Source organism: Diprion similis, chromosome 4 (genome assembly GCF_021155765.1).
Source record: "Diprion similis isolate iyDipSimi1 chromosome 4, iyDipSimi1.1, whole genome shotgun sequence".
Taxonomy (NCBI): domain Eukaryota; kingdom Metazoa; phylum Arthropoda; class Insecta; order Hymenoptera; family Diprionidae; genus Diprion; species Diprion similis.
Window position 1 is genome coordinate 23,313,800 of NC_060108.1, and position 24,473 is coordinate 23,338,272.

Sequence of the window (24,473 nt, forward strand, 5' to 3'; positions counted from 1 at the left end):
TCGAGAGAAACGTCGATCGGTATCGATGTAATACCAAGTTGCCTAAATGCAGGCGGATTTATCTTGGGAGTAACAAATTTTTTTTTATTGACATTGTTTGCGAAATTTAATGTAATTTTTATTAGAGTACACGAAGCCCAATTACAATTTGTAATAGGTATGTACAGTGATGTTCTTTAATTGGTTCTCAGTGGGTTACTATTTTTTTTATTATGTATTTATTTATTTATTTTTTTTTTTTTTGCCAATCAAAATCGAAACAAGCTTTCTTTATATGGATATTTTATGTGTCTGCCATCGACGTATCGTTTTCTTCTCCCGTCTCTGGCGTCCCTAGTCATTCATGGCACATAAAATTTCCTTAGAAAGGAAATTACTGGGTCCAGTTTTGATTGCAGAAAAATAGTTAGCCACTGAAAGAAGCCATAAATGAACATTACACAGTAGTATTCGGCTAACTTGTTTTTGGTCCGAAACTAAACGCGAGTTCGATTCTATACGAATTATGTGACAATGACTGCGGTACGAGGATTGGAAGTTGTTGTCACATAAGTCGTATGAGAATCGAAATCGCACTTTGTTTCGGACTTGAAACGAGTTTGAGGCCCGAAGGTTGAGGCGTTAATGAATATTACTTATGTATGTACGTGTTCCGATAATACCGCACGACACACACTTTGTGCACATTTAATTATCCATTGTTGAATAGGTATAAGCGATTCTATAATGTAGGCACAGAGACTGTCGAGTACTTTCCATAGAATATACGCATACATGATATATGCCTGATGTCTTGTGTAACTTATATATATATCGTGAATTGCGAATCTCGCACACACGTGTCGTTGCCTGCACGCGTGTAGTAATTGGCAGGCGGCTGGTTACACGCGTGTCGCGAGAGTTTCCAGGAGAGAAATGGAACGTGCCTGCAGTTTGATGCCCTCCGCTTCTCATCCTCGTCTCGTCGCTTTTCGCACGTCGTCGTACATATAAATGATTAACTTATTGTCCGTGGTTTGTATGATATTATATGGTTATCAGCTTCTGCGGTCGGCGTGAGTCGTAGGTGTGCATTTATACATAATAAATGTTCATCGATTTTTCTGCATGGTGCAGCGGTGCATCATCGTGGAATTATATATTTTGAACCTTGATTTTCATTTATCAAATTCTTTTACAGTATATTATATGTATACATGTGCAATATAGATTTTATATACCTTCGCATATTGAGATGTTCATTATTTAAAACCAGTTTTGCAAATTATGTGCGAATTTTTTATTTTTTTTTTTTATTTTATACCCATGCACTGCACATCTATAGTCTCGAATAGGTTTTACAAAATTCAGTTTTAATAGCAATTTATTCCCGATTCAAAGATTGTATGTTTGATTGTTGCGTATAATAAATGTGTAATTGATAATTCAAACGTTTTCGTACGATATAGAAAAAGTAAAATCGAGCGGCTACTGCTGTGCGAAAGTTGTTGAAACGAGTTCGCGTTACAGATTGAAATATGTATTAATGCGATTCAATTAACAACGAGACTGAGTCCGGTTTTGTTGCCGGCAACCTTGATTGTCGCGAACAAGACGAGAAAAACCATGTTAAAAATAAAATATACCAATATGTGGATATATAATATTTTATACTATTGTGCGAAGCTGGAAAGCATCTCCAGTTTCTCGCCGCTCATTATTATGCCATATAATTATTACGGTGTACGTGAAAAATATCAAAGGTCTTGTGTTACTTTGGCAAGTTTGAAGTTGAGACTCGTTCGAGACTTTTTTTTTGCATTAATTTTGCACGATTTATGTTACATGGGAAACCGAATATATGCAGCATAACGTATAACATGAATTTATTTCGTGCTTTTATTTTAATTCTGCGAATCGAAATGCTGTTGCATTATTATTATTTTTTTTTATTTTTTTTTTCGTGTCTTCAGCATATATTTATACATATGGGGCATTCAAGCTAAAAAAATTTTCAATGTACTCAAATTTTTTCAAAATTCTATTAGCCGACAACAAGATTCTCAATTTTTTCAGATTTCATCAATCAAACGGTTTCGGTTTATGAGTTTTTTTTTTACAAATCGCTTTTTTTTTCAAAATGGCGATAATAAAAATTCTTTACGTCATCTGAGACGGTTTATTCATTCTTGTACGAAACATTGTGGAGTTTCGAATCTCAATTACTTGGAAAAAAAAAATCGGGCTAGATTAATTATGACATACTTGAAGAAAATTCATTTTCTTTTTTTTTTTTTTTATTCGTCGTTTACTTCAGGAAGAAAAAAAATTAAACTGTACTATATAATATATATATATATATATATATATTATCTGTGTATAACGAGGTGTAAGGTGGACGGTTTCATATGTACCCACACAGGTATTTACTCGTATAACATGGCTGGACGGGATCGAAAAAAACCTTGGAATTATTTAGGCACCATGTACTAAATTGGTTGTAAAAACCGTAAACAAGTCGGGTGTCGATATACCTACTACTTCATCGTGTAATGTTGTTTCGGGCAGCCGAGTTCCACGGCTCGACGAGTGTTTACCCTGTTTAGATGTGTCTATATATATATAAATATAAATAACTATATATACATATATATATATATATATATAAACGTAAGAAAAAAAAGGAGAAGAAAATCGCCGCGTTATTGCGAGTTATCGAAACTATAGCATAAAAGGATCCGCGATTGTTGAAAATTTTTTACTATTTTCTTTATTTTTGTCATCTTGTAGGTACGGATGAAAAATCACGCGTGTAACACGCTTCAGGTATAATCTGGATAGTATATATGCGAGGCGTTCAATTCCAAATCGACTTGGGTCTGAACCCTTATCATCGACGATTGTATTAGTTTTTGAGTACGGTGTAGAGTTTAAAAAAAAAATTGTCAGTTAGTGAGATTTGGATTTTTTGGACCACGGGTTTGATTTGTACTGCTTCCAAAAATGCATAAACTCAATTTTAGAATAAATAGCCCTAAGCGATTGGTTTCTAATTTTTCCCATGAATTCTTTGTTGACGAACAAAAATTTTGAGACCAAGGTAAAACTGGGCAAGTTTTTGTGGTTTGAACGTTACAGGCGAAACATGTAATTGAAAATTGTGAAAAATCGGATTAAAATATAAATTTGAAAAATATAAATTTACATTTTATTCGTTTTTAATCACTTCTCGATTATCCGTTTCGCCTGTAGTTTCTAAATTAAAAGCACTTTTCAATTACATTCCTCGTCTCCCCTGTAACTTCTGAACCAAAAGCATCCGACTCATCAATTTTGGTCTAAAAATTTTCGTTTCTCAACAAAGAACTCGCGAGAAAAATTCAAAGCCAATCAAGTTAAGCCAATCATTAAAAAAATTGAATTTTCGTCTTTCTCGAATGAGTCAGAATCAAACCTATGGTCCAATTAATCAGAAACTCACTAAAAGACGATTATTATTATTATTGTTATTATTATTATTTTAACACACCGTACTCAAAAATTGATACAATCGTCGACGGCAAGGATCAACCCAAATCGGTTTGTGGGGTGGAATACCTCATACACACATTACGTACGTCACATAGGTATACACGAAGAGGAGGAACATCACCGATAGCTCTAAACCTTAAAGCTATATATACAATATACATGTAAAAAAGCGTCTTGATGTTTCGATCTTCAAGTGTGTGTATGTGTGTTTGTGTTAGAACGTGGTGCGTCCGTCACGTGGTGGTGGGAGAGAGGCTGGCACAATCGACGAAGTGGCTCGCCCCCCCCCCCCCACACTCCCTCTCTCTCTCTCTCTCTCTCTCTCTCTCTCTCTCTCTCTCTCTCTCCCGCTCTCGCGTGTCTCGATTTACCAGCAGCCTCGGCGTGCGGCGGTGGTGAGGAAAGACATTTTACCGTCGTCGAGCAACACACACATACACACACGCACACACGTTCGCATCCATGCATGCATAGATACCTGTGGCAACGGCAGCGGCAGCAGCAGCAGCGGTAGAAGCTCGGCTTTCGTTCGAGTGCCTAGCGAGGAGAGTCTATCGCAGGCCGAGGAAGCGAGCGGTCGGCATTATCGTCTCGCGAGCAACGGCTCATCTGCAATTGCGCAATAACGTAGAATTTATAACATTCGCGATGGGTTAAATCGCGTGGTAAATTTAATCTCGAACACCTTCGAACACCAGCCCCACGCCGCGACGTGGATACCAACTTTATAACTTTTTATTCACCTTTGTTGTTATTATTATTATTATTCGTGAAATTTTACCTCTTTCCAATCCCGACAAGCTTTGCACGCTTGTCGTGTGCAGTGCAGTGCAGTGCATGGGATTAGTCAAATTTATTACAATATTATTAAAGTGTCCTGCGAATTATTACTTGTTTGTATACAACTCATACTGTTTCGAAAAATATTATAAAACTTGTGCCGGTTGTATTCGAACTTCTTTTTCTTTTTTGTAATAGAATTTTTATCACTGGAAAGTGGTTCGGGTATGAAATACTTTTGTAACGTTTCACAACGTCGCAATTTGTTCGGATATCTATCTTCCGTAGTTTTACTTCGTTTGTATATCCTTGTGGGTTTACACGTATGTTTCGAACATTTTTTCTAGTCGCTAATTTTTCCCGTTTTCCTTCTTCTTCTTATTATTCTTCTTATTCGGTGTTACTTAAATTCGAATATTTACGCGAAGTGAATCGCGATATATCGTTGAGTGAAAATAACCCTCAGGAACTTTAATACCGTTTACAGTGGCTGGTTTAAATATTGTGCGGGAGTTTTCTTGTCGACGGAAATATACCGATACAGGTATATATGTACACATATATACATGATCTATGATCGGAAAGCTTTTAGTGATTAAGATCGAGGAATCAAAGTACAGTTATATTATATTACTGCACGTTATGTACGAAGAAAAATACACACCGATACGAATCAGTGTCCTAAAGGATTTCGCAAACTGAGATTGCAGGAGTAATATTACGGACGTGTAATAGTTTGGGACAGTTTCGATGCTACACGTGGTCGATACTGCAAGACAAGCTTTCAATTCCGAGGAAAGACAATTTTATCAAGAGGATCAGGATATCGTCGGGGAAATGAAAATCGACGTTCTTTAATTGAACGGTGGATTATTTAACGTGAAAGAAAATAGTTAATAAATAATTGGAGTTGAATTATATAATTTTGAAATTGTATAAGTCTTGTGTATCCTGGAGTAGAAAGGCAATGACACAAGCAACGACGGAGAACGAGGAACGAGGAAATAGTAGAAAAATTATACCTGCGGTAGTAATGATATAATGATACTTAAACCGAGCGAATCTATCGTTGAAAGAAAACTGTCTTTTGTAAATCGGTTCAATTAATATTACGATTCATTCGTCTCTGTCTTGTCGATATCTTATTTCATGTAATTACAATAAACTATACGAATGATGTTTGAAAGGAGAGAAAAGTATTGCAAATAAAGATGATTACATTGATACTTACATATATGTATATCGAAACACGAAAAAGTGATATATAGATTAACGAGAAAAATTTAAAAAAAAACCATACTTTACCTGAGCGTATACTAGATATATGTATACGTGAAAACAAAAGCACAAGAAAGAAAAAGGAAACGAAACTGCAAAACAAGTACCTTAAAACTACCAAAACTTAATACACATATATATATATATATATATTTTATTATATCTGTAATCGAATAGAAAGATATAATACGAAAATACAATATCCGTGCAATATTTGTTTATATATATGCACACAAACACATACACACACATACACACACACCTTATGCACATACGTAAATCTCTACGTACGTACTTTGAAAATTGATCAAAGTGTGTAAATGTAATCGAAATGCGAGATGAAAGTTCGCTCGCTTATATTTCGAGCGATGTTTAGAAACTGAAGAGAGAGAGAAAAAAAAAAAAAAAAAAAAACAACAACAACACAAACAAGAATAACGAAAATCCGAGCGAAAATCTACGCTTGAGATTTGACGCCTGGCGCCGAATGAATGAGTTGCGTCGTGCAGCAGCGGCAACAAGTTACAACTACACACATGCGTATGCATTCATCGACTCTCTGCCCCGGCACGCATTTGTTAGATATATTTTTGTTGCGTGTGAATGTACGTGAAATACGTAACATGGTTAAATCGGCGACGACGAAGCTTTGATACGTAACATACATGCACGCATGTATATAGAGATCAGCGATATTGTGCATTACATATATATATATATTATATTTGGAATGAGACAGTGAAAACAAAACAAAAAAAAAAGAACGGAAGAAATTGCGTTAGATTGCGATTTCGTGTTATTGTGTAGAATTGTGCGAATCTGTGATGACGATGATACATTTCGTTGTTGTTGTTGTTGTTTTGGAGTTTTGCGATGGACAAACAGATGGACAGATAAGCGGATCAGCAGTCGTACGAAATATATAATTGATACGCTATATGGATAATATAATATCGAGTCCGAGGAGCGAGAGAGAGATAGATAGAGAGAGAGAGAGAGAGAGAAGCTGTTAATTGAAATTCTTAAACGACTATAAGCAAGCTCTATTATATATCTTGCCTACATGATGTTTTTATAGTTGGTAGTTAAACGCGCGCCACTAGAGTCTTATAAGACTTTATTCACGAAACGTCTCTTCACCAGGGAAGACTGATTGTGAGATATACTGACTTGTCGCATAAAACGTTGAACTTTATTAATATCTATTATACTTGATAATCGTCGTGCAGAGACGGTGTAAAAGTTAGTTTTTTTTCCAGAGTGAGAAAAATACCTATAATATATACAAATACGCACATTTACGTTGTCTATATAATACGCACGTGCTGTTTAATAATAATAATAATAATAATAATAATTGATTGATTGATTTTATTTTCTCCTTCAAATACGCGCTGGACGCGTTTGGCAGTGTAAATTATATTTTATTCACTCGCATCTGTACAGTGATTATATTTTACGTAATATATTTTACAACCAAAATTCAAAACCCTCGATTTTCTATTAAAACACTCGGTGCGTGATTGACGTGGAAGAGAGAAGATAAGAAAAAAATATATAGTATATGTATATATATATATATATATATATATATAATATAACGAGAAAAAAACATGTAATTATATTTAACGTATAGGTGAACTAAACCCAATAAAAATACCTACAATTTTTCCGAGTGCTTGTGTAAAAGAGTGATAAGAAGTAGAAGAATAAGAAAACGGAAACAGAAACAAAACCAGTGATAAACAAGCTAAATTATAATAAAAGTGTTGTACGCTTCGTATAAAACTACAAAACTACAAAAAAAAAAAAAAAAAAAACAAAAACAAAAACAAACAAATAAAAACACAGGAACGTATAAAATAAAGTAAAAATAAATAGTTAAATAAAAAAGACGTGGGAGAGATTTATCGAACGATTGACATTGGCACATGTTTCATTCTTATAATAGGTATACCTTCGATCTCAAGGCTCGAGTATAAGTGTTTCGGGAATAAGGTGTTTTGAATGACCTTTCTACTCTGCGGTTTCGTCTTCAACTCGTCGTCGTCGTCGTCGTCGTCGTCGTCGTTTTTGTTCGCTAGCGATAAGAAGCGAGCGAGAAATAAAGATAGAAAAGAAAACCAAATGCCAGTCGCGTCGGAAGACTGGGTTTTGCACCCTCCTCCTAAAATCAGCAGTTCTATCACCACGGTCAAGGGTGGTACCATACAGAGTACAACCACCGCCTGGATGTCGCCGTACGCCTGTAGGAACAACGATTCGCACAACGATAAAACCACGGGCAACAACAACAACAACGGCGTTATGATCCTCGAGGGCTGCAGACCACCGGCAGCAACCACGGCCAGGAGATTTCTCAAGTGGTTCAGTCGCCTTGGACAACCGCCCAACGGTAAATCAGGTACAAATCGTCTTAAGCCTGCATTCAAGCGATTTCATACTCTCTCTCTCTATCTCTCTCTCTATCTCTCTCTCTTTATTTTGGAAATTTATGAACTAGCGAATCAAACGTACGACGCCCACTCGCCCCGCCCCTTCCACCCTCCTTCGCCGCTAGATTTCTTTCAAATAAATAAATATAAATAATTGAATGAATAGTCTCTTATCTCGACGCTAATCCTTTGAGTCACACGTTATTCTGCTGAGTCAATTTTTATAACGAGATAGTTATCTATGGTTTTGATGGACGCGGAAACGAATTTGAAATCGGATTTGAAAAAAAATTTAATACGGGGGATTCAATGCGGTGGACGGAAGTTTCGAATTTTATCGAATTCGGTAGGAAAAAAGTGTTGTGTGCAGGGATTTTTGGGGTCGTTGATTGGATTAGATATATATACTGAATTTTCAAAATATGATTACAGATTCGTAATTAGCGACGTTAAAAGTTTGCCATTTCAAAATACACACGTTTTTACTACAATTTTTAATATATATTTCGTCGTAGGAGAAATTTTTTTGCAAAAAAGTCTTTTACTTATTAATAAAAGTCTACTACTTTTACTAATATTTTTTATCAAGTAGTAGCATTAATGCTGATTGATTTTTTACACTTGTAGAGTTTTTGAAAATACTTAGTCCAACCACGTCGGAATATACATCATATATTATGTATATTGAAAGTTGGGTAAAAATTTATTTATTTATTTTAAATCAATATTATTGAAATTCCAAGTCTCTGAAAAATTTTGAAAAAGTTCCAAAAACAAAGAGAATCAACCTAATAATGGTCAAGGGATACCTTTAAAAAGAAAAAGAAAAATTTTATTTGATTTTGTTAATGCTGTATTAACTATTTACTAAATTACAATTAATCCTAAAGCTGCAAAGTAACGACTTTTTCCATACACGTTCATCACAATAACGTTGCAGACTTCAGCCTGATTTAGATTTAACGTCGGCAATCATTCTTTCGACAATTTTATTCAATCAAGTTGCGTAATATCTTCTTACGCCGAGCGTTGACTTCAATCAAGTGTACAATCATCGTGACTTTCTCAATATTTGCAACTCTCATTAATTCTTTGATCGATGAGACTTTTTAAGAATCTGCATCTCAGTTTATACACCTGCATACGATTCGCTGTTAGCTAATTTCTTTCTTTCTTTCTTTTTCTTTTTCTTTTTCTTTTTCGATCCAAGCCCTATTTTTCTTTTTGCTTTTGTATTTTGTGTTCTGTTTTCTGTGCACAACGGTCATCACCACAAGCCACCAAAAAATTCATACCCATTCAATATCGAAACTCTGCACAAATTTATATCTCATATAATATCTTATATATGTATTATAAATAAAAAAGGGATGAAAAAAATTGAAAAAGAAAGTAACGCGTGTGCGTAGTAATTAACGATGAAGGTATACGATGAAGATTAGTGAACGATAGCTGGTGTATTAATATAACTAAGGTCGATCGACCGGGTGAACGACGACGCGACGCATCGTTCGTTGGTTTGTTCTTCGGTGGTGCCGAAGAGGATTATTCATTGTGAAAATACGCCTCGCGAATAATACTTTGCACGTAAAGCCAGGCGGATTGCTGTTTCTGCAGGAATCACGTGAGTTTTGACGTGTGGTCAGGTGTTACAACGTTCGCGACAACGATACTGTTATTAATATTGTTATTATTATTATTACAAGCACATTCATATGCATTTTGTTTCTTTTTATTTTGCAATGGCTTCTGTAACTTTATACTTTATACCGTACGTACGGTATTTTATGGCCAATTTGTTTTATAACTATAATAGTTGTAAAAATTTTTCGATCGATTTCCACCAAACGATTAAATTTATACATAGTTTTCTTTTTGTTTTTTATTTTTTTTTTTTTCGCGCGTAAATTATGATCATACGTGGACGTTGTTGATATTAGAAAAAGTATAAATAACAAAGAAAGAGAGAAAGTAGGAATTGAATTTACTTTCTGTATAAATCATAATAATAATAATAATATCGTTATGAAAAAAATTATCGATCGTAAAGACCAAACTTCGAGAATCGCGGTTTGGTCAAATCTGGACACGATATCGAATTCTTTTACGCACACACATATCTGCCTCTCTGTCAATCAAACTTATTATATATACACGAGATAGCTTATCCCGGTGATGTTGAAGTAGCAACCCAGATAACCCAGTTCCTTATGAATGCCAGATGGCAATTTTATTCTTTCTGTGTCTTTTTTTTTGTCCTCTTCTTCCTCCATTCAATCGAACCGTAAACGTACAAGTGTAAGTAAGGAAAATAATTTTCAGGAATTTTCTTTTTGTTGTTCTTTTCTTTTTCACGGTAATATCTAAGGAAAAGCATTTTTTTGATCCGCTGTACAGTTGTACCAGGTTGAAATTAATAACGTTACCGTATCGAAACATTTGTAAAAAAAAAAAAGAAACAGAACTTTCTTAATTTTACAATGATTTTTAATGAACAAAGTTATCGAAAAATGAATCTGTTTTATTTCATTTATACGGCTTCATGATCTTCAGGCAATTACAAAATCGTAAAATCGTTTCGATAACGTCACCAAACTTCAATACGATTGTATAGTTAATTTCTTCCGTCGTCTCCGTCGAGACGTTGAAAGGGTTGATCGAGTAAAAGAACAAACTGCGGAGAAACAGGGAGGAAATAAGACTGAGAAACTAAAGTAGATCATCCACTTGCCTCGGATGAAGAGTCTCGCCAAGAGTTTTCCAACGTTCCCCCACCCCCCCACCCCCACCCCCTCAACTTTTGACGACGTCACGAAACCGGGAACGATCCTTTTCGGGAAGGGCTCTCGTCGTAGCTCGCGAAGCCGAACCCGTCGCTCCTGCAGGATCAGCTGTTCGTTGTTCCACCGTTCTCGGAAACGCTTACCTGGCGCCTTCTTTCACCGAAGGCCCTCGGCATCCCTCTTCTATAGGTATAGACGTCGCCTCCCGGTCCCGGTCCTTTTAAACTCCCCCCCCCCCCCCCCCCCCCCCCTGCCATTCCCTCTCTTTCACGTATTCCCTGACATTATTATACCCGTATACATTCACACATCGGAAGGCGTTCCCGCAACTCTGGAAACTTTTTTTTACTCTCTACTCTTGGGAAATTTTTTAGAACAGATGTTGGAACGGTCGTGAATCATGAGGCTGATTGTTTGTTAGGTTACGAAATTTGACGAAATTTCAGGGATAGATAAGGATTATTACGCAATTTTAGTATGAATTTTTAAAAGTTGAATTTATAATGATTTAATGAATCTTTTAAAGGCGTGGAGTAACGATTTTTTCTACATGAACATAAATCGTTACACTTGTGCTATTTTCGCGATCATCGCTGAGTTTTTGCGAAGGTTTTTTTTGAATAGAATTATCGATAAAAGATTGAAAATGTAAACGTACTCCACGTATGCAAATCTAGTCTCTGATTTGAACGCGAATGGTGATGATGAAAGAATTTAACGTCGGTAATACCTACCTGATTTTGAAACGTCGAGAATCTCAGGACAGCGAACTACTTTCCAACCGTGTTTTAGAAGTGAGGAAAATTTCTTGTAATCTAATTGTAGGGCACATATGGCCGTATTTTACATTTGTGTGCTCAAACCAAGTCTCCGTTATCTTACTGCATGTGGTGCACTACGCAGGATTGTAGTATCTACCGTGTATCGTTATACTGCCACAACCCGTTCCTTATCTCTTAGCATCCTCCGTCTCGCGACACATAACAATGTGTAATTCATGTATAGAAGTCAACTACACTGTGCGACTCTAAAGTCTGCCGAGATTAATGCAGGAAGCTCTGATCCAACTCTTGACTCGTTTTTTTCTTTTTCACTCTCTTTTTTAGTTCAATTTTATTTTTTTATGTAGTATAATAAACTATTCCATTCTCTTTCTCTCCTTCTTTCTCTTCGTTCTTAAAGCCAAAAAAAGGTTCTGGCTAAAGATGAACGTTATACCTTATGTGGAAGATCACGTTCAGTTGATTTTTCACTTTTATACACAATTTATTGAGAATCGTGAATGATTTTTTTCTTTATTGCTTAAAGAAATTATCATATCGATTTTTACATCACCAGGAAGATCCAGTCTTGCGATATTAAGTCTCCAGTTATTCCACATAACGTAGAACGCTCATCTTATTTTTTACAGAATCTTTCTTTCAATCTAAACAAACTTTTTAAGTGATGATACGATAGAACCTCGCAGATTATTTTTTTTAATCCCCAAATACACGATAATACTCTCGATATTATTTGCTCGAATCACTCGTTTAGGTATACACTTTGATCTGCAGCGTGTGCTGCAAATTTTTGCACTTGCATTAGGGATAACAACATCATTGCACGCGTCTCGTAAATACAAGCGGCAAGTAGGTTGGCAGACAACCAGGCGGCGTTTTATATAGGTCGAGGGACCGTGTTGCCGCCATTTTTGGCTTTTAAACTACTTTTAGACACCGCTCTTAATCTTTCCTCGGTATGCGAGTACTTGTACACGTTTATACCTACCTGCACGCTTAATGGTGGTCCGGTTTTTACGACCGGCTCTGCGCAATGCAGCAGCGCTGCGCTGTTATACCTCACTCGCTTTTTACAATCGTAATCACATCTCGATTTATTATTATATTAATATATATATATATATATATACAATAACGTTGTCGCCTTCATTTTTCTCGTCACGCCTAAATAGTCGTAAAATTATTATTGCTCATTTTCTCCTCGGTATAATAAAAAAAACAGTAATAACAACAGCAACAATAATAGTGATTATTATATAATACTAATTGATGATCGAATTTTCTTATTCCGTGCAGCAGTTATAATCAGTCTTTTCTGCCTCCTCGTTTTTTTTTTGCTCTTATATACAGTTTTTTTTTTGTTTTTTTTTTTGCTCTCTTCTCTTTGTACCATACATGATGGTTTAATCATTCAATCATAAAACTTAATTGTTGAGTATTTATTTCAGTCTATAATTATTACAGTAACAAGTTCATGAAGATTAATTGCTACGACTTGATTCGTTCACGATATGTGAAACAGTAAAGTAATTGTTCGTCGTGTAAAAATATGAGAAAACAGAAGTCTTTTGGCAAAACTAATTATGAACGAAATGTATGATATATATATATATATATATATATATATATATATATAATATACGTTGAAAAGAACATTATCTTAATGGGATCAATACTTTCATTGAAATAAAAAATACATAGGTATATATCACTGAGCGCTATCGTAACGGCGAAGTACCGTTTTTTACATTTTTATAAACTTTCTTTGTTCAAACCTCGGTTTAAACATCGTCGTATCGCCCAGGCACTCAGCTTTGAATCGCTGGCGCATGGCGCCTGTTTTTACATTATATTTATACATGGTATAAGAAAGAAGAGAGAAAAGTAAAAAAAAAAAAAAAAAAGAAAAGAAGAAAAAAACAAAACATATAACATCGCGACGAACAATTCGTGTGTGTGTGTGTGTGTGTGTGTGTGCTTGTGACTTGGTGCAGAGTGCACAAGTAGGTCAGCCGAGTGACGAAACGTGAATTAGACATTTGATTTCGTTCGTTCGTTCGTTGATTCGTTTATTCGTTTATTCGTTGGTTTTGTTAGCTGTTTTCCTTTGCGACAACTCCACTTGTGTCGAAACTGTTTACAATGTACGTACATACACATCTTTGCACACCCACCCACCCACCCACCCACCCATCCACACACACACACACATACACACACAGACGTTATATACCTACACACATTATAATACGTGTGAACCTGCAGGTAAACGTTACAATTTTTTCAATAATGTTGAAAAATGTCCGTTGAAAATGAATAATGAGGATCGTTTCAACAACTAAATTTCTTATACCTTCCTTCTTATGTAGGTATAGTAGGTCTCTCCATGTAGGCAGTGAGCTGCACTTTTTATGCACGGCGTTTTACTCGTACCTATATGTATTATAAGTATAAGTATAATGTAATAGATGTGTGGACGGAATACGGTATGACCATAGTTTACTTGACAATGGTATGAAATTCTTCACAAATATTGTTCTAAAAATATTTCATTCCGAATTTTTAACGAGGATTGGAGTTTTTATTTTATTTTTTTTTTTTTTGTCTTTTTTTCCCAATTTAACCGGGAACGATTCCCCCGACGACGAAAAGTCGATTTCATTGGTATTTAATCCGTTTATAATCAATGAATTTTCTTACAGACTAAATTTTCATTTTTGTCACACAGAATATTTATTTGTGTCAATTCAAGATCTGTTGATAAAAAAAAAAAAAAAAAAAAAAAAAAAAAAAATCAAAACACTATCAGTTCATTCAAATAGTTCAACTAAACATTTTGTTAGACCGACGGGGATCTTGAATTGACGCTAATGGATATTCATTTAGCCGTCTGTAACCGCACTTATAATTCATTCAACGACTGTTTTTCACTCAGTGTATAGATTTCTCGCTTTTATATATAGGGGTAATCGGAAAACTTTAACTGTACGTTAATTATTACACGTGTAGAGTTTAATTTTGAACGTTGAATTACCGATAACCGTGGCACTCTGCAGACGACATTAAATCTATCTGGCGCAATCACTCCGTGTATTATAAATTCATTATATTATAGTAGAATTGAAAATAAAAGTTTTTACGATAGCGAACGAACGATTTCTAGGCCAAGATGTTAACCTAAAATTGCGCTTTCCTGTTACCCCGGTTTTGACGTGTGTATATAAAGATTGAGGAAAAAAGTCTTTCGTCATAGGTCGTATGTATAGGTCATTCCAAAAACGTTTAAATGCAATCACCGTTATCGCCAGCTGGTTCCTTATCTTTTTTCTCGAGTGATTCGGTTGCGCGGAGGCTTTGAAATCAGGCCAATCTTAACTCGAATTTTAATATTTTAAGTATACGGATATACGTATAATTATAATTGATTCAATGTTTGGGGGAACAAAAAAAAACAAAAAGAAAAAAAAAACAGCCACTCTGAACAGAAAAATAATTAATTATACGTGCATGTGCAATGCATGTATTGGTATACCTGTACGATTATAATATGTAACGCAATGAAATGTAAGTTGTGTGTTTGCACTCGCTCAAGCGGTAGGTGGTGATATTCTGACCGGAAATGAAGCTAACCTCACCGCCACTATTATACCTTTTATTTGTACACACTCTCTCACGATTAACTGCTGAATAAACATCAGATTCCGTGCTGCAATAATCGGGTCACGAAACTGTCTTCGCGGTACGAATATATGCTGAAATATCAACGCACCTATACACGCCATGATTGATTATACGGAATCCGAAATACATTTGCATGACATATTTATATCACATTTTGTTTCAGTTGTTGTTCATTTTGTGTGTGTGTGTGTGTGTTTTTTTTTTTTTTTTGCTGTTTAACGAACATCAGAGAAAATAATAATAAAAAAATAAATAATAAATTAGAAACGATATAAAATGAATCGAGTGAAAATTGTTTATGGAACTGCTTACATGATTTCCGTATAAAGTTGCGCATATTATTAATTCATGTAATCTGTTGTTACGGGATTAAAATGCGTGTATGTAATACGTGCCTGCAAAATGAGCGAGTAGAGTGTAAGGCACATAGTATGATGATGTATTCAGATACTTAGATACTGAAATTATTATCGCAGATATTACGTGTATGATCGAGTGATCCGTTATGACTTCGGTCGTAACTATATCTCACTCATTGGTCACGTGTTTCTTCCTCTTTTTAATTCCGCAGTATTTATTCTCCAGGTGAGAAACTTGCTAGCATTGTCTCTGTATATGATGGATAAACAGAAGGACAGAATCGTTTTGTAAATTGTCAATTAACAAAATTTTCCCCCCTACATTAGGAATCGTTCTAATCTTAATTCGAACAAGATAGCTTCTGAAGTATGAAAATCAAAATTTTGTCAAATACCTCGAACCGTCGATATTTTTATAAAATTATGAGGATAAAACCGAACTGCATTTTCCTATTTGTCTGTTTTACGATTTTGCGTTATACCATTTCGAATTTACAATGATCGCAGAAACAAAATTTTTACGCTTGGTCTTTTTTTTTTTTTTTTTTTCACTTTTTTTGTCAATAATCGTGTAATTAGGCATCTGTTTCGCTAAAGAATATTATCGCATCGTTATTAAATTGTTATATATACAGAAGTTTTGTGGCAATCGACGTGCTTCTTTCGATTAATTGATTTCTGTGAAATCTCTTCTTATTGGCTCTGAGCAATCAAATAAACGCTTTGCAATTATCAATTTATCATCTGTTATTCCTATCTTGTTTATAAAATCGATAAAATGAAGAATATAGACTGAACAAATTCCACAATGTAGATATAGACGGTGTTAACGATTGCGCCGAGCATTAACCCTGCAGTATCTATGCTTAACTGCTCTAAATCGTTCTTGATCTTAAGCAGCTTATGTATATCGATCAGGTTAATTGCACGTTGAGGTATGTATATTGTATATATATATATATATATATATATATATATATATGTTTCGAGCTAATCGCATTTCAGATCTAAATGCACTTCTTCTTGTCGGCGTGCAAATGACGTGTTCAAAACCCAGACGTCTAGTCACTACGATAACTTAATTTTAATATAATAAATAAATATCTCGATGAATGCTAAATTATTGATTCTCTTTTCAATCAAACCGATGAAATTCTTTTTCTCGACTAATACCCGTTAATTATTTATTGAACAACAGCATGGATCGACTAACGGCGATGACGAATAACGGTCACAGGATTCTTCTTCTACTTCTTCTTCTTCTTCTTCTTCTGCGTTTCCACCTCTTGGTTTCGTATTTACCGCGTCTCTTTTCTCCATCTCTTTATACTTAATACCCTCGAGAACATATTGTTGTAATAAAAGAATGTAAAAATACGTCTGAAATACGCACGTTGCACACCTGACGGTATAGTTGTTGCAGTTTTATTCAAGTTCGCCGGACTTGCAACACGTTGCAAGGAACATAATGCAGCCTGATTGTACGTCATATGCGTCAGGAGTTAAAGAAAAATAATGAAAGAAAGAAATGAAAAAACACTCTGTATAATAGGAAAAAGATTTTTTTAATATCAAAAGGATATCCTTTCTACGTGGAGGAATTTTTCTTTTCTTTCTCTGAATCTATTCGAAGACACAAAACCTTGAGGAAGGTACTGAAAACCTTCAGGCGTTTCTTGATACATACAGCTGTGGATAATTGAAGAAAAAGGAAAAAATTCCTGCGACAAGGAACTTACGCAGCGTAGTAATTATTCGGTACACATCTTGTGCGTAATGTGTGTGTGTAGGTACTAGAGAAACTGCAGTAGTGGAATAAGCGAGGAGCCGAAAACCCACTGATGGTCGTTCGGGCTAAAACGACTCGCCTACTAACCGTAAGGATCGAAAGTTGTTGCGTAATAAACACCGTTTCGCAAGGTATTACAGGCATGACTTGAAGCCGGGCGCATACCTGAAGTCGTTGTACCTCGTATTTGTTCACATAATTCTATGACATTAACGTGTATTTCGCTTTTCAATTGGAGAAAATAATTTTTCGTACCATTCCTTCCTTCAGATCCTTGCTTCGATAACGTTGTCAGGATTACCCATCGATAGTTTCGGTTAAGGGGGTGCTGCGGTCGATTTCAAGAGAGTGAAGTTCGTAACGTTTATATACATGTAAAGGTTCGTTTACAGGGAAAATTGTTATTTCGTAACTGTAGGATCGTTTAAATTTGAGTAATATATTAAAAAAAAAAAACGGAAAATTTATTTAGATTTTGGGAATTAAACTTTTTTAAAGATGTTCTAAATTTTCAAAATAATCATTTTAATTTTAATATTTTGTTGCTTTTACTTACGTGAATTGGAAATGATTTTTTTGACGTGACAAATTTACTTTTATATTTCGAAAATAGAAAATTGGCCTAAATTCACTTTGTTTGGGCATTATATTTTTTTTTTTTTTACTCGGATCGAATTTAAATCGAATATATAGTCAATAAGCTGAACGATTTAGGTTTCAGTAACTTGCTAGAACTGGAAAAATGTCAGGGAAAACCGAGTCTCGTTATCTACAATTTTTTTTTTACATATTTTCGAATTTCAAAATCCCGTTTTTCTGACGTTTCAGACGTTGTAATTGAGAAAACAGCACCAATGTAACGAGATCGTTAGAGATTCAAGCATTATACGAGCTAGACTTAATTTTTTAATATTTTATTTCTAATTTTATCGCAATGTAAACGCGGTTGCAGTTCAATTAGGCGTATATTTTTTATCGCGGTATTTCTTTTTCTTTTTTCTTTTTTTTCCCGTATACTAATCGTTACGTATACCTACTGGTTAGTTATATCAAGAACACGTGGGCATAATATAAGTATACCGATAATAATTATCAAGGCTCTACGTAAAAATATTTTCCTATACAAATGTAATTTAAAATAAGAATATTTATACAGTTATTATACAGTATTGAAGGAAGGATCGTTTGAAACTCTGACGTTTCGTACGAGAGCATTACTTTTTTTTTTTTCCTCCATTGTATTTTTAAAACATCCGTCCCATCCTACGCACGGAAATTCCTTTACTTGTGAAAGAAAAGAAAAGAAGAGAAAAGAGAGAAGCCTGAAAAAAAAAGGAAAAAACTAACTACGTACGTCGCAGTACGGTATGAAGCGTATATTTTTGCACTTTGCAATTAACCACGTCAAAAATACAAACCCACAACTCGGCTGTCGTAAATTATTTGTCATCGTTCCGTCGTCGTCTAGAAATTGTATAATATTATCTGTATAACCCTGAAAATTAATGTCGAAGTTGGTGTAATTTATCATCGGTTTTGATATTTTAAAAAAGAGAAAAGAAAAAAAAAATGTTATCATTATAATCCTCGTAATAATCATTGCTATTTTCAGTTGGATCCGTGTTTGAATTTAAGACTTTTTTTTGTTTTTAACCCACCTATCACTACTTCGTGCGTATACGTGTGTTGATGCTGCAGCTTTGGATCGTAAATTTTTTCACGAGCACTTTACCGCGTTGTTTGCTTATCCCCCTTGTTCAATTAACGCACGTATGTCAATCTGTATACCTCTCTGATATACTACGTGTACCATTTTGTGACGTTTGCATTCACCTTTTACGCATCGAAGAATATTTAATTCAAACACTGAGAATTAATTAACGATGCATGGGTTAGGACTAAGATTTCTGGTTTCAAATTATGTGCGTGCGTGCGTGCGTGTGTGTGTGTGTGTGTGTGTGTGTGTGTGTGTGTGTGTGTGTGTGTGTGTGTGTGTGTGTGTGTGTGTGTGTGTGTGTGTGTGTGTGTGTGTGTGTGTGTGTGTGTGTGTGTAATATTTATAATTTAGACTGTTTCAAGAATGTCGACTGTTTTGTTTTTTAAAAATTCAAGTCGAAAATACTGTTCTTAATAATTAATATTTATAGGTGCTTCATCGCGATTTTTTATTTTCCATTTAAATGAAATAAGAAAAATTTGTTTTAAATTTTAGAATTTTTATAACTCATCAACACATTAGTGTACTGATAAGACCAAAACGTATTTTTCTAGGGAATTGAACGCTCTAGAAAAAAGGTCTCTTAACAATTTATGATCAATATACTTCTTCAAAAGTTATTTAAGGTTCTGTAAAGGTATTTAAGGTCGGTAAATGAAATAGAAAATCGCGACAATGCACTTCTAAATATTAATGTTAACAGCTGAAACTTGGACAGCATTTTATTTTTGTCATTTCGAACAATATTTGCAACTTGAATTTTGAAAAACAAAATCGTCGACTTTTTTTTAATTCAGTCTGATTGGGTGGCTGCTTTTTGTTAATTTTTATATTCGATTACTCTCGCGTCTGCGAAATGCGATATTGAAATTCAATCGGGTGAAGTTCATTTCACATTCGGCATGTCCTCGTATGATATTATAACAATGTTAATTCGTGCGAAAGCGCAAAGTATCATTGACCTCGGGAGGTAAATGTCAGCGTTTATTCGTTTCCTCTTCAGCATATATATATTTATATATACCTACTCGTATACATATATATTGCAACAGCAATCCGCCATATGTGCATTGTGCAGCCATTAATTCGCGAACACAATACCTACACCGTGGATCAAGATAATATTATCATTCATCTTAAATTAAATTTATTGTTAGTTAATCAGGACAGGATGAGGAATAATTCGTACCTCGATGTAAAAAAGAAATGTACTTCTGTTGTTTTAATTTTACCGCACTCTCTCGATCAAAAATGTCAATAACAAAATATAATTATTTATTTTCAACTTTTGTTTAAAGTAATTAATTTTAATTAAAATTTCTTAAACGAATAACAAACGCATTATATGTATATTATACCTCAATATTTCACCGTTAAACTATATAAACTGAATTCTGTGCATGTGGTGATAGATAAACTTTATCGATAAACATCTTCCGTGACTCATGAGGTATAGCAACTGTTTGCGATTATCAATACATATCCGCTTACGGGATAAAAATCTATAACATTTATCAAATACAGAGCACGTCGTTGATCATCGATACACCATCAGAAAAGAACAAAAAAAAGTCAATAAATAAAGAAATAAATAAAGTTGTAAAACATTTTCAAAATTTGCGGATTTTCTTTAATCTTCTCTCTTTTTTTTTTAATGCAATATTGACTATTCCTGTTCTGAAATAAAACTGCTTAAGGCAACGTATAGTTCAAGGATGCGTTATAGGTTATAACGTCTACAGGGAAGAAGAAACGTGGGGGTCAAGTCTCGACGACGATGTATAATTAGCGTATAGGAATAAATATATTATAAATGTTTGGTGAAAATTAGCTGGATCAGCTGCTAGAAGGGGGATTAATGAAACGAATGTCTCCTCTCCAAAAATAGATCATCCTATTCTTATTATACGCGTACTTTGCACGCTTCAAACAAACTCATTCACACGTTTCATTTACATACGTGGATGTGTGTGTCAGGTATACACACATTTATCTATTATACATATATATGTATGCAAGTGTAGGTTTGGCGAAAAAGCTTACAGAGCAAGCGTTAATTGCATCGAATGTTTACTCGGAGGCTTTAAGCTTGCGTATATGTATACGTCTGCCTTCAAATTGCACATCTACAAACGCGTTGCAAAATCAGCTTACTTCAGTCCTAACGACGTCCGCATAATATAATCGCCTATAATGAAAGGTTGATATTTATCCTCTAAAGTCAACAGCCATTATTCATTATTATACGTCTTACGATCAATTCAAAGTTGCCTCGGTTTTATACAACGAGTGAAAAATGTGGCAAAAACGAATACCTTCTCAATCCTTTATTCAGGGTTAGGATAAACTGTTGAAAAATTATTGAAACTTATTTGGAAATAAATTTTATTCATGGAAATTCCAACGGTTAGAATAAAAATTGCCAATATTTTACATCACTCGTGAGTGTATATATATAGGTACGCATAAATACGATTATACTGCGCTCTAATTAATTTTCCATTAATTTGTCACGATGGTAAAAAGGAAGAAAATAGAGAGAGAGAGAGAAAAAAAAACAACAACAATTTTCCACTTCGAATCCCATTTTTTTTATTCATTTATTTACTTACTTGTTTATTTGTATTGCAATTGTTGTCTTATATTGCGACGTATGTATGTATAATAGAATGATTATTGCCGCATGTTTTGGTCGGGTGAATTTGTTTCTCTAAAGTAAATTGCAGCTCGTGTTGCATTATACGCCTACGAAACCTTTGTCTTTAATTTTTCATGTATATGAATATAAATATAAGTGCGCAAGTAATACGTATATATGTATAGACACCGAGTCGATCCACCTCCCGTCACGTCACTCTCTTTCTTTTTTTCTTTATTATCCACCACGCGGCGGAGAAATGAGGAAAAGTTTTGAAAAATTCAAGCACAGAAACACCGCGATGTAATCGTACGTCCCGATGGTCTTGAGATAATTAACAATTAGCCTAATTACCGACGTGTTTGTGTGATATAACACAATACATATATCTATATATATTTATATTGTACGAGTTATTTTATACATCGCGAGACTTTCAATTTTCTTTCAAACTCATTATCAGTTGATATCCCCTCGCGCCGTTTAATTCGCAAATCGTTAAAAGTAGGCATTTTTTCTTTTCGCTTCTCTTCTCTTCTCTTCGTATTATAAGATTTTCATTTATCATAATCGTCTGATAATTGTATCTTAAAATTATGCCAACGAATTGAAGAGAAGATCCGATCGCGTTTACTATCTGTCTTACAGAAATCAACGTAGGTGCGGATAAAGGTGAAAAATTTTGAATTTTCACTTTATTTTCTTTTATAGAACCGAGAAATGAACAATTTTTTTAGTGAAAAAAAGAAAAACAACATTTTTCACTTTGAACATCCGCCACTTTGTCAAAAAATTAAATTTTTATAAAATCTCGCTGTCAAGTACAAGAGAATATTGTTTAAATAATCGTCGATCAATGAATAATGAAAACTGTCCCAAAAAAAAGTTTCAAAAACGTATTTTTTTGGCCTTGCAAGTGTGCCTAACCCTTTAATAGTCAAAAGGATATATACTTCTGTAATATTATCATTATTTTAATATTGTACCCACAATGTTATATATTTAAGCCCGCAGAGTGAAGATGCAGAGCATTAATTCCACCATTTCTTTTTTATGTTTCAGGTGAGCTTGGACATATTAAGTTTCCTTACAAATTCCGACACAGTTTTGACAGGTAGATACGCGATTCTATAATCATCTTCGAAATTTTCATTTCGTTTTAATATTGTCAAATCATGGCACTAGGCTGCACGAAGTTACCTAAAGCGTGTCGGAATTTCCGTCGTAAATCTCCGATGGAAAGTTGGTAAGTGATCACAAATCATATAAGTAATTTTGCTCAATTTCTCGGACCCAGTACACTTTATATTTACTTAAAAAGAAAAGTAATCAATAAATAAAAAAGAAGGACAAAGAAAACTCTGCCAGCGAATAAAATCATCGGTTATATCTGCTGTTTTGGACGGTAATTCTATGTACCGTGGATTCGGATACGTCGGACGTGATACGGAATCGATTAACCGGAAGTGCTAAGAGATAGCTGTCGAACGGTCCACGGAAGCGATGAAGTGCCTTTTATTCTTCGTCACTAGAACGCGTCAGGGTGGAATTCTAGACTGTAAGCTTGGAATACAATGAACCGGATAAATTTCACTTCCGCTTCACTTTGGCCGGAAGAAACATCTTCAAATTATACTTATATGCACACCGGTAACGTAATTCTATTGGGTTTCAAGCGATTTATCTATCCGTGCTTTCTGAAAATTGATATGCATATTCTCAACAAAATATGAAAATTCACCGTATTAATTATATTATTTATAGTATATCCCATGAGAAAAAGTTAACTTCTTTATATTCTCAGGTACATATAAATTGCCTTTCTTGATAGAATTTAGAATTTTCAGACGGAGCTGACAAATCTTCTTTCTATGTACGTATGTATGTACGTAGGTATATATATATATATATATACACAGTGTCGTACAATGCAGGTCGAGTTTCACGATATACGTGAAATACGATAGGGATCCTGGAGATGGATACACGGCAGAAGAAGTCCGTTCGTATCGTTAGAAGACAACTTTTTAAATTGAACTAATTTCACAAGTTTCGGTCAAAGTTCATGTAATCTATATGGAGACCGTTTGCTAGGATCACGTCGTATGAGCCGTTTATACTTGTAGGTATATAAATCCCTCTCATTTATTGAGAAAGAATAATCAATTTTTTCAACAATACATTGTATGTACCGACGTGAACGAGACTGAAAGTTCAAAAAATGAAATTATGTTTTACCTGTTTTTGTCAAAGGAATGAAAAATAAAAAAAATTTGTCGCGAACAATTTTTTTTATAATTAAATATCGCTAATTTTACGTAAACCGCGAAAAACGTGACAATATATTATAAATTGTTTTGTTGTTGTTGTTATTGTTATTATTATTATTGTTGTGCCTGTTGTTGTTGCTATCGTGTAGCTCTTCGTCTTGAGTGTGAGTTTATTGTTGAAAGTTAGGCCGTCAGCGTTTATATTCGTAAAACCTCTCAAGTTGGTTACCTCACTAATTAACAGCCAAGGTTCTAATTTCCATAATAGAAAATCCTCTGTGCAGTATTATATATATATATATATAATATATATGTGTATACACACCTATACTAACCTTAGTTGGACTGAAATCGCGTGTTTCGGATTAAGCCTCTGGCTGCTGGTGTTGGCTGACGCGCATGCGTGTTAAGAAAGCATGGCAAACCGGAAGTTGGCGTAATATCCTTTGCT

At 34.5% G+C, this 24,473-nt stretch overlaps 1 protein-coding gene across 3 annotated transcripts in view; it reads left to right on the plus strand.

Moving 5' to 3' along the window:
- LOC124405487 (serine/threonine-protein kinase tricornered) overlaps positions 1–24,473 on the plus strand; it is a 118,487-nt gene that overhangs the window by 24,156 nt on the left and 69,858 nt on the right. Inside the window, exon 1 of one of the 3 annotated variants that reach the window (XM_046880409.1) lies at positions 7,538–7,972. The exons of 1 other annotated variant lie outside the window; for it this stretch is intronic. In XM_046880409.1, coding sequence (XP_046736365.1) covers positions 7,576–7,972 — 397 coding nt within the window. In that variant the 5' untranslated portion in view covers positions 7,538–7,575. Of the gene's footprint in view, positions 1–7,537; positions 7,973–24,473 lie in introns of those variants that run through there. One more of the 3 variants, XM_046880410.1, reaches the window with a different exon arrangement.